The sequence below is a fragment of the Diplotaxodon limnothrissa genome, linkage group LG18 (genome assembly GCF_057381915.1).
Source record: "Diplotaxodon limnothrissa isolate DT_005_m linkage group LG18, D_limnothrissa_male_GT1.1, whole genome shotgun sequence".
NCBI lineage: Eukaryota > Metazoa > Chordata > Actinopteri > Cichliformes > Cichlidae > Diplotaxodon > Diplotaxodon limnothrissa.
This window is the reverse complement of record NC_140613.1, coordinates 22,430,962-22,442,915: the sequence shown is the minus strand read 5'-3', so window position 1 is coordinate 22,442,915 and position 11,954 is coordinate 22,430,962. Positions and strand designations below refer to the sequence as shown.

The 11,954-nt window shown below is 44.4% G+C and overlaps 2 protein-coding genes across 2 annotated transcripts in view; both read left to right on the top strand.

Moving 5' to 3' along the window:
• On the top strand, positions 1 to 3,736 carry fem1a (fem-1 homolog a). The gene has a single exon (XM_085377229.1). It carries the CDS (start codon positions 179 to 181, stop codon positions 2,030 to 2,032), a length of 1,854 nt encoding a protein of 617 aa, XP_085233355.1. The 5' UTR covers positions 1 to 178; the 3' UTR covers positions 2,033 to 3,736.
• Positions 3,737 to 6,653: 2,917 nt separating this feature from the next.
• The window catches only part of LOC146613591 (receptor-type tyrosine-protein phosphatase S-like), a 71,027-nt gene continuing 65,726 nt past the window's right edge, over positions 6,654 to 11,954 (top strand). The window contains exon 1 of the mRNA XM_085378136.1: positions 6,654 to 6,957. The gene's annotated coding sequence lies outside the window, so the exon portion shown is untranslated. The remainder of the gene's footprint in view (positions 6,958 to 11,954) is intronic.

The window sequence follows — 11,954 nt, the reverse complement described above, 5'->3', positions numbered from 1 at the left end:
CAAACAACATAGACGCCATCTTGACAGCACCCTCAAAATGGCAGAAAGATGTGAGCTAGAAACCGAGTCCAAACTAAGATCTCAGCGCTCTGCTATTTAAAACCAGTCGGCGCCGTTTTTCCCCAACCGCGGGTGGTTATGGAGTTGGAGCCCAGCGAGGCAGCACAGAGCCTGTAACATGGATATATCGACGGCGGTTTTCAACGCGGCCAGAGATGGTAAGCTGAAACTTATCCAGAAGTTGCTGAGCAACAAAAGTCCAGAGGAGCTGGAGGCTTTGGCTGAGGAGAAAACACAGGGGGGAACCCCTTTGCTGATAGCCTCTCGATACGGACATTTAGAGGTGGTGGACTACCTCCTTGAACATTGTAAAGCGAATGTTGAACTCGGGGGTTCGGTGAACTTTGACGGCGAGACCATCGAGGGGGCTCCGCCGCTCTGGGCGGCTTCGGCAGCCGGTCACCTCCTTGTGGTGAAGACGCTACTGAAACACGGTGCCTCAGTAAACAATGCAACACTAACTAACTCAACGCCGCTCCGAGCTGCCTGCTTCGACGGTCACCTGGAGATCGTCCGCTACCTGGTGGAGCACAGAGCCGACATGGAGGTCGCCAACCGCCACGGCCACACCTGCCTCATGATCTCCTGCTATAAGGGCCACAAGGAGATAGCCAAGTTCCTCCTGGATCGCGGTGCGGATGTTAACCGCAAGAGTGTGAAAGGAAACACTGCCCTACACGACTGTGCCGAGTCAGGTAGTCTGGACATCATGAAGATGCTGCTGAAGTGCAGTGCCCGCATGGAGAGAGACGGATACGGGATGACCCCGCTCCTGGCCGCAAGCGTGACGGGTCACACCAACATAGTGGAGTACCTCGCCCACCAGCCTCGTACCTCCAGAGAGGAGCGCATTGATGCACTTGAACTCCTAGGGGCTACTTTTGTGGACAAAAAGCGTGATCTGTTGGGCGCCATGAGGTACTGGAGGAGGGCGATGGAGCTGAGGCAGCCAGGGGAAAAGACCGGTTCTCTTGCCAAGCCCCCACCCGGTCCCCCGATCCCCGCCTATGGCTGCGCACAGGAGGTGTGCACTGCAGAGGAACTCGAGGCTTTGATCACCGACCCGGACGAAATGAGGATGCAGGCCCTGTTGATTCGCGAGCGCATCCTGGGCCCGTCCCATCCAGACACGTCTTATTACATCCGCTATAGGGGAGCTGTGTACGCTGACTCGGGCAACTTTGAGCGCTGCATAAGTCTGTGGAAGTACGCTTTAGACATGCAGCAAAGCAACCTGGACCCTCTCAGTCCCATGACAGCCTCAAGTTTCCTGTCTTTTGCAGAGCTCTTCTCGTTTGTTCTTCAAGACCGGGCAAAAGGCTCGCTGTCAACACGCATCACCTTCCATGATCTCATGACTGTGTTGGGCAAAAGCGTGAGGGAGGTAGAGAGAGCTGTGGCACAGAGGGATAATCCCCCAGAAGCTCCTCAGTTCACCAAAGCCCTCTCCATCATCCTCCACCTCATCTTTCTACTGGAGAAGCTCGAGTGCAGCCCGGAGCAGGAGCACCAGAAGAAGCACACGGTGTACCGACTTCTAAAGCTGAACCCCCGAGGGCGGAGCGGCTTCACCCCCCTGCACATGGCCGTAGACAAGGAAACGACATCTGTCGGCCGCTACCCGGTAGGCCGCTTCCCCTCCCAGGCGGTGGCTGCACTGCTCCTAGAGTGCGGCGCGGACGTTGATTCGCGGGACTGTGAGAACAACACACCGCTGCACATTGCTGCTAACAACGGTTGTCCGGAGATTATAGCGCTCCTCATGAAGGCTGGAGCTCACTTCGATGCCACAAATGCACAGAGGAAGACGGCCTACGAGCTGTTGGATGAGCACAGCAGCGGGCACCCGGCCCTCTACCCGCTAAACTACGTCACCCTTCAGTGCCTGGCAGCACGTGCAATCGAAAAGCACAGACTGCCCTACAGGGGACTCATCTCTGAAGAGATGGAGGCTTTCATTGAGCTGCACTGACTTCCACTTCTGCATCAACCGCCCCCTTCTAATGAAGAGGCATCCCAGCAACTACTCTTCCCGTTCTCGCCTATTCTTTACTGTGACCTGACACAAACTATTCTTTTGGGGGTTTTTTTGCTCGACACAAGTCTCCTCTTGACTTCTGCTCCACTGCTGACTGTAACCAACGTTTTTATCAGACCAAACCAATAGCAATAAACATCCAACCTCTGGGCTTAAGTGTCTGCCAGAGGTCTGGTCAGTTGTTGCTTTATTCTAACACAGACTTTTAAGGTGATTGTTGGTTTCCACTGCTACTTAATGCCGGGTGAAACGTTAACATCATATAGACTCTATTGCGTCTCCTCTCAGTGTCTCCTTCTAAAACAAACAAGCAAAAAGGGAGCGGTACAAGCTGATGGGGGTTTGTGTGGGTTTGCTAGTGGCTGAAGTGTATGAGAAATGGGCTCGTTTTTACTGACACAAAGCATCTGATCAAAGTAGCCAGATAACATGCATGAAAATGAAGTGTGACTGTGGTAGCTCACTTGTTGTTTAGCAGATTCATTCAGAAAGGAAATATTTGAACAAACTCAACGAGTCGCTGGCATTTTTTTTTCTTTTCTTTGTGCCTGGTTCTACTTGTTCGCATTCGGTGTACCGTCTGTTATGTTTCTCTGACGCTGGGAAGGTGTTGAAAGTACTGTGCCAAATGTTCCGTTACAAACTGTAAACCGGTGGCAAAATGGCAAAAGCAATGAATGTTTTCTTCCTGATTACAAGCAAAAGTAATAATATGAAGTTACAGACATGAACCTCTGAGCTTGAGGAGAACATTGACTGGACTGTGACAGTATTTTGTCAGCCTGCTGCACCGTCTGACTTAGTAAAAAAAAAAAAAAAAGAGACAGGTGCCATTATTTAACACTCCCCAGTCTCCAAACAAGATAACCTATGCAGTTGTTAATATTATTCCAAAAATTGTGAAGCTAAAAGTCGCTGCATGAACACGATTTACATGTTGTTTTTGTTTTTTTGGGGTATTTTCCCCTCTGTTGTACATGTTCATCCTAATATGATGACTTAAATGATTGGGGCTGCTTCTTTAACAATAATTTGGTATCTTCTGAATATTTAAATCTAAGAATGTTTTGTTAATTTCTACTTATTTCTGAATGAACAGTTTCTAACAGAGCCTGACGCGTACCTGCGTGCCTCCTCCCAGGATTATGAAATCCACAAGAAAGACATCCAAGTTAATGCAAAAGAAGCAGCCTCATGACGTTTGCGGGGACAACGACGGACCTTTGAGCGCGCTCTCGTCGCTATAAAAAAAGGCACAAATCAACTGTCGAGGATCATGTGTTGGTTTTTGCCTTGCAGTGAATTTTCCCTTTAACATCAGATGCAGTTCACAGAAAACAAAAAGGAACAGATGGCTCTTTGGCCATTCCTGCATCTCAGTCTTATATTTAGTTGTTTTTCTTGTGTTTTCAGCAATATTTTATTTGTCAGTCTGTGTTAAGCACCACTAAAAAGTTGAAATACACACTGAAGAGGCTCTGGAAGATCCTAAACACCTTATATTCAGGCTCTAAACTGTCGCTGCCTTTGTCTTTCCCAGCAGATTTGCGATAACTCAAGATTAAAAGTGTGTTGGAGATGCCTGAATAAAATTCAGTATCACAACAGAATCCCTGTATGTCGGCTCAGCGTTCCTGTGGCTCTTGTCTGTGTGCAAAAATGTGAATGAGAGTTGTTCTTGACTTAGGCTGGAAAGCTGGAAATGAATCCCAGTTTTCGATGTCTTGATTTTAATTATTCAGTCTGAGCGCTGTTGCTCACATGGCAGCAGCGTTTGCATTGTGATAGCAGCAGGACATAACAGCCTTACCATGCCATTGTGACAGCCAGGTCCATGAAATGATCTAATTTGGACACTGGAAGTGACATTATCTTGGAGTGCACACGTATCAAAAACAAAATCTGCGAGCTCTCATTACGCAGGCTTTCCACAGCTCACATAAACTCCAGCACCCTGAAATAAAGCATAACAGAAACTTGATCTTTCAGAGTCCTGCACTCTTAAAATATAAATAGAGTGCAATTAACGTCACTGCTGCAGGGTAGTGCTAGAGACAGGCCACTTACTCTGCTAATTTTAGGGATCTTTTGCCCTAGCTTCCACTCTGAAAATGGGAATACTGTAATGCTATACAGTCAGACAGGCAGGTCACAGGGTGACTGGCAGAGACGGCGCACGGACAACAGAGACGGCATTATTCTTATAGTAACAGACACAATATTAGCTATCCATCGATAAAAGCTTAACCTAACTACATTAAGTCGGGCAGTGTGGTGGCAGCTAGTCGAGAAACACCAGGTGGTAAATGTAGCGTCTACCCTGCATAACAGTCATGAAATAAGAAACTGTGAACACTGACGTAATCCACATGGTCTCCCATGGCTGACCTGACCCCTCTGTTAAAGGGAAAAATGGTCATTAACTTATTGTGTTAGATAATAACTGTGGAAGTAGCCCTTCTTCATATAAGATATTTACAAGTGGTAATATTGGGATAAATAGAAGAGGAAAGTGTATTTTTGGTACTTGAAGGCAAAAAAAAAAGGAAATCCCAAAGCTCGGCTTCCTTTTAGGAACTTATCTTCTGCAAACTGAAGAGACTTGGCATAGAAATACTGACATACCTAAACCTGGAGTCATGAATTTTCTTTGTTCATATTTCCATCCTCAAGTAAATGTAACATCATATAATAGTAACTTCCCACTAGATGTCACTAGCAACAAAGAAAATCAATCAGACAAGAAGTCTTTTGTTCCTTTAAGATCATGTGAAATGCTCAGAAATGTAGCTCTCAGGCAGAAATGGTGGTGGTGGGTTGATTTTCTTTTTCTTTGTGTCTCTTTCAGCAGAGAGTCTGACTCTGACAAAGAAGTCTTTGTACCGATAGAGAAACAGAATGAGCTGTTGAGGATGGCATTTATTTGAAAAAAAAAAGAAAGAAAATGTAAGCACTAAATGTGCATTTTTAGGTAAAGAGGAAAAGAAATCTTGGTAGATGGGAGGCGCTGAGTCTTTTTGCAGGGTTTTCTATGGGGGTCAGCAGAAAGGTTAATATAAAACCTCCTTCGTGACATCCTCAGGTGCCATGCCAACGTCCAGCACCACACTCCAACACCTCACGATCTGCCCTTGTGGCTGTTGCTTTTGTCATGCTGCGTGACCCAAATAGCACCAGATCATTAAACTAGATATAACAAAGTCCTATGTTGAACTATTTCAATTTGCTTCAGGTTAAAGAATAGTGCTTTGTTGCCCTGTTTTTCTTTTTTTTTATTGATATTTTAAATCAAATTTGTGGGCAACGCCAGAAACGAAGATAAGCTAATACACCAAATTGGTTACATTACACACACACATTGTTTAACTGCAGGCATTTATCCTGATAATTATATTTCATTTGATTCATTTCTTACATTAACCTGTTCGGCAGTCACTTCCATATATTTTTACCGACCCTTTGCTACTGTGATATTGATTAAATCCCCTGAAAACCATTTTTGATATATATGTACTGTAGATTAAGAAAACCAATGATAAAAGTGCACACATTTGACCCCACTGATATAAATGATCAATGAATCCACCTTTGTTAATATAACAGGACTGAATAAATTATAAGGAACAGCTCATTTATAATAGACTACTGCTAACTCCAGCCTAAAATAGCCAAGAATATCAGTACTGGTATATATGATGTATACGTATGCATCAAGAGATAAACATCAGCCGCTGCTACCAGAACACTCCTTCTCATTAATATTGGTTGATACTGATGCTCAGCCAGTGATGTAACCCTAAAGTAAAGGTAAAACTAAATCAGCTTAAATGAAAGCTGACCATAACCTTGATGAACGTGGATTTGTTGCACTGTTGTTGGCTTTAATAGTTGTTCATTTTAGGCAAGTGAACCTATAAACTTGCTACTGAGTCTGTCTCCAGAACAATAAATAATACTTTTAAACTCCTTCCATCTGTTGTCCTCAGATGCTACTGCGTTATTTACCTCCTGTGGAATTATTAATGCATTTCCATAACATCTCACCAGGACTTGTATTTCCCTACAATATTTTAGAGTCCAGCTGTAATTTAGTGTGGGAGTTCTGCTCAGTGGGAGCCGTTATGAGCCTCTCACTCTTTATTCCTGCCAGCAGCTATAATTAGATGCTATGTTGTGGGAATCTAAGAGGTCTAGGGTGCTTCTCTTCATTTTAGCTCCTTGGGGAGCAAAGTGGGGGCAAATAAATAAATAAATAAATCAGTCACTAATACACAAGACCAACCTGCCACAGCTGCTGCCTCTTTTGCACCAGTCAGCGATACCAGAGAGAGCTGGAGGAGGTGGGGGTTGAAGTGGGGAAGTAATGGGGGTAATAGAGGTGATGGGGGATACGGTTGCTATTGGAGATCTTGCTTGCATCACGTCATGTGTAAGAGGGAGGGGTGGGGGGAGTGCTCCGGTGTGTGCATGAAAGAGAGAGAGAGAGAGAGAGAGAGAGAGCTGGGAGGGGTAGGCGAGGAGAGGGAAGGAGGAGGGCATTAAGGAAGAAGGCAGGGAGTATCAATGACATCAACCAGCAGTATCTGAGGCCGCCCGATCAGCAATGCTCTCCCGACAAAAGGGCTGAGGAGCAGCCGTGACCCGCTGCGCTCCGAGAGGTCGGTGGACAGCCAGGACGGTGTGTGGGGGGGGAAACGCCGGCGATGTGTGCATGCACCCTCCACAAAGGAAGACCTTCATCTGAGTGGAGCTGCCACTGGATTACATTTATCCTTGCTGTTTCTAAGGAAGCTTCCAGCTGCAAATCCACCCACATGAATCTACCAGACAGTAAGGAAGACGGAGCACTTCCTACCGAGGTAACCCGCACCATCCATTTATACATATGTATATTTATTTTAACAGTTAATGTTTGCAGTCGTGCACCCCACCCAGGCTGGTTACATTTTTACTTGTCGATTAGCCTTTTGGAAACTAAAGCGGCAAGAGTAGATCCCAGCCCGGATGGAATTTCACCGCTCAGTCTTTCCCGGGGTGTTTCTTTGTGGTGTTTCTCTTTTACTCAGCAGCTGCAGCATCACTTCAGATTTTGTTTCAAGCGTTTGGGTAAAAAAAAAAAAAAAAACACAAAAAAAAACACAAAAAAACGAGGTTGTGCAGATCAGGCTGGTTGGCAACAACGCTGTGAGTGCGCGTCCCTCTTCATCACCCCCTCCTCCTTATTGTTGGCTGGGCAGCATGAGGGACCCGGGCAGACTGGCAAAGCCTTTGTTCCTCATCAACTGTCATTAAAAGTGGCTTTTATTTTGATGGCCCTTTAAAGCGCTCTCCAGGCGCGACGAGTCTATGTTGAGTCCGGTTTTTTTTTAAAGACTATTAAAAAAAAGAAGAAGAAAAGAAAAAGAAAGAAAAATATAAACAGTAGACTCAGACAAGAAAGAGCTCATCTTTATGATCAAATCTATGTAACACAGGCATCTTGTATATCTGCCAAGGATATTTTTTAAAAGAAAGAAAAAAGGAAGAAAACTCTTAGTTCTGTTTCTATTGTGTCTAAATTTCACTGATGCCACGCCAAAGTAAATATAACACTATGATAATGTCATTATGTCAGCATGCTCAAAGGGGCCCTCGCAGACACATTATGAATCCATACAGGCTATTATACCAGTATTTGTGAATCATTTATGGTATGGAAGGCACCAGGTGGCAAAGCGGATGGACTTATTTAGCAGGACTGGTTCCTAGACAATAGAGTGGTTCTGCTGCTGCTGCATCTGCTACTCTCCAACATTACTTAAAACAAGCCCATCTGCACATATAGGCAGTGTTTCTAGTCCATAGACCTCTCAGATGTCTATAATTATAAACACAAGGTTTTGACTGTTAACACAGCCAGTCACGCGTGCAGGCAGAATGTAATTTAATGATACGTCGATTCATCCTGACACATTTTCCGATGGCTATTGCCCGTTTGGGATTTAATCATGTAAACTTCAAGGGCCTGTTTAGTTTTTCTGGGTTTCCGTTGTGTGGCCTCTGTAAACTAGAAAATCACGCTGTCGTGGTGAATTTGAGGGAGGTCTTCCTCCTCACACACAGATGGGAAATGTTCCCTGGGGCACCTTGTGTTTGCTGGTTATTGTTCCAGACCATTTCCACATCCCTAATTATTTTAATCAGTCGTTTTTATGCATGGATTCCTCTCTTTAGCAGATCCCCTCCCGATTTTTTCCCTCTCGTCTTTTCAGCTCCACTCTGTGTTTAACAGAAGGCTACACTATGCACCTTCATAAGATGGCAAGCAATGTGTATATTTGCATCATTATGACAAGGAAGTCATTATGGTGGAAGCAGAATAACTGGACTGGTTGATTACCTCTGTGTGCTGGAAATAGATCAGATTTTCTCTTCCAAGAGTCAAGAGATTCTTGGCCCCATAGGTATTCATCTACGCGCTGTTAGGAGCGGTAGCTTATGAAATCAGTGATGGCATGTACTCTTTAAATAGCATTTCTAAGGGTTCAACCATGGGCCTCAATGGTTTTCTGCTCCCTCTGAACAGATACCACTGTAAGATCCATCCAGACTTTAATATGCCGGGTGACGTGTGCTCTGGAGCAGCTTTGGTTTCCAAGTCAAAGGCTTCATTGAAGTCTCAATCCCACATTCTCGCTGCAGCGTCATCCTAACTGCTCTGCTCTCTTACGTTCTTCCCCTGTGTTACATGCTATGCCCATCTTTGGATTTTGCCAGGCTCTGTGCCTACCCTCCATTACCAGGAAGGAAGGAAGGAAGGAGAACATAAAGGCGTGCGACTTTGATGCTGGGAGCGTAGCCACCTGTATTACAAGAAGGAGGGAAAAAACAACTTGTTGTTGTCTAGGAATAGATATTAATTGACCTTTTCAAAGCCTTCCAAACAGTGAGCTTTTGTCTGCTTTGCCTCTGTTTATTTATATGCTCCTGAAAGCAATTCATATACAGCATGCAGAATGAAGCCGATACGCCTGTGTAATGTGGTTGGAGGCACCGCATTACTCAAAACAATACCCTTTAAAAATCAAAACATCTATTTTTTGACCTAATAACTGGAATGAAACTTGAATGAGGGACTATCAGGATGCACACTAAAACTATATTGTTTTATATCCAAATCTAACCCTTATCTTTAGTATGGCTGGGCATTAAACCAGCTTTCCTTATTATCATATCATCGTAGCATAGCATTAATGCTTTTCAAAATTCTGGTGGTCGAATTAGTATTTCTGAGCTAATCTAATTCATAAATGGTTAAATGAGGTGGCTGAGCCTTTCTATAGCATGTAGGAAGTATATTCTGTGGTATTTTATATGTTCATTTTGGTAATCGTCCAGCCATCAGATTATTCATATGACGACATTAGTTGCAAAGAAACACACACACAATTATCAACAATCACATACTAAATGACCACTTTATGGCTTCATCACCACATCTAATGATAAAAGTTCAAAACTGGCTCCAAGAGTGCGTCGAGACATGCTTATTGTGTAATGGACTGGTTCTTATATAGTGCTTTTCTACTCGAGTCAAACATTCAGAGCTCTTTATACATCAGGACCTTTTTTTATGTAGCATTCACACTTCAAACAGCATCTTGCAGACTGGAGCACCCAGGGATTAAACCACCAACCTTCCAGTCAGTACATGACCTGCTGTACCTCCTGAGCCACAGCTGCCCTACTTTAAAATTGATGATGTGTACAAATAATTAAAGTACACAAAAAAGTATTAGGTAGCTGCTTTAACAGTTGAAACCTGCACTATAATCTAGTTATGTAAAGATGCGTCTCTTAAACCAGACCCATTATGATCCTTTCTTCGACCACAAGGGTCACTTGCGGTTATGTGAGTGTGTCTTTTCTTCATGGGTCTGTGTTCCCATGCGTACACATGAGTGAAGGCTCAGAGATAGGTTTTGACTTGACTGATGCCCTTCTCCAGATGAATCAGAGATTCTGATGTGTCAGCAGGGATGAATAATGCACACTGCTCCACTACCTCTCTTCTCCACCTCTTGTCTTCAGTCATTTGCTTCTCTTTTCATCACAACTGCCACATCTGAAGAGATCTTCACCTTCATTTTCAGCCCTCCCCCCCCGGCCTCCTCCCTTATGCAAACGAGGTTTTGCTGCCGCCGCCGCCACCTCGCTCTCCCCTGGGTCAGCCCTGTTCTCCTTCCGAACAGCTAACTCGTTCTTATCATCGGGCGTTGCAGAAGTTTCTCCTGTTGAAATTTCGGCGCATTTCAAGATGAGGCGCGTGCAAACATTTGCGCTGAAAATGGCCAAGTGCTTTGACGTGCACAGCTCGTTATCAAGTCACGGGAGGACGACGTGCAGCCATTGACACGGGTTGACAGTTACATCCCTGACTGACAGGAGTCATTAGGAGGATAAGGTTGACTGACAAGAGGGCTGATAAAGCAGGAGACAAACTGACTAATCAGGACTTGGTGAAAGAGGGGATACCATTTGTTTTGAAGCGTCCAGTTAGAAATGTTTGACAGAATAATCCATGCTCCTCCACAGCAGCACTTGGCTGCTCTCTGAGGTATTTTCAACTCGTGGAGTAAAACAAGCAAACAAAAAACCCTTCTCTTTGAAGAAAGTGTAGGTTTCCATCAGTTAATTTTGGATGAAGTGATGCCAAAATCATTCTGATTGGAGGTCTTGTAAAGCATAAAATCATATGGCTTTGGTTTAATTGGTGTAATAAAGCCAATGCGAATGCTCATGGAGGCAGAAAAATTGCATAGCTGTCATATACTGCAATCCCTTTTTTAGTACCATTATGTCATTATGGTACACGCTGTGTGGCAGAAGACTGGATTTGATAAAGTTAGCTCAGGTTTCTTAGCCGATTGTGGCTTTAAGGATAGCACTGTCAGTCTATAGCTATTAGATGTAAACTCATACACTTTAGTTCATGTTGCATAGAGGATGAATCCTACTGTTCAGCAGCATGATTGCTGATCAAATACCCACAACGCTAATAGCAGTCCCAACCCCCCAAGGCTTTATTTGGATACACTGTGTTTAAAACTAAACAACAAACTAGGTTCACAATGCAAACATTACCCCTGCGTTCTTGTGTGTTCAACTCCAAGCACTGCTGTTAATTACAACCTCACCGGCAGCTAGTAAACTTAAAATAGTCTTTATGTGAGTAATTCCGCATTACAGCAGACTTAATGATTTTAAATTTCCCTGCAAATAAGCCCGGTGCTTGTGCCACCTATTTAAACCCTGCTGTCAGCGCTAGTCGTCCAATAAAAGAAAAGGTTTTGGCGTGCCTCCATATGCCAGTTGCCTTTGAAAGAACATCTTTATTGCTTTAGTGAAACAGCTTTGCTATGAAGACCTTTACCATGCAGGATGGTAAAGGGACGATGTCCAGGAAACTTGTGGCTCTATTCCATCGTCACAAATCACAGAGGGGAAATTTAAAAGCCGGAGGATTAGGCCTGATTCAGCAGGAGCATTCTGCAGTCTTTAATGTGTGTGTGTGTGCAGGTGCCGGGCCTGCCTGGTTGACATGGCTCTTGAATGCACCTCCACATTTGTCTGTGGCATTTCATGATTACTCTGTCTCCGCAGCACTGAAGGATGCCAGTTTGGATGAAGTGTTTGCTTGACAGGGGTGAGAGTAATGGCTAGTCATTGGTGAAAGGCGTCCGTGCACAAGTCTGTTACCCTTGACAAGCATTTCATCTCTTCACTTACCGAGACAGACTCCCCGACTGATTTCAGTTCTGAGGCAGAGGACAAATGCAGTTTTTCTACCCCATTACTTCGCTTTTCAATTCTATTC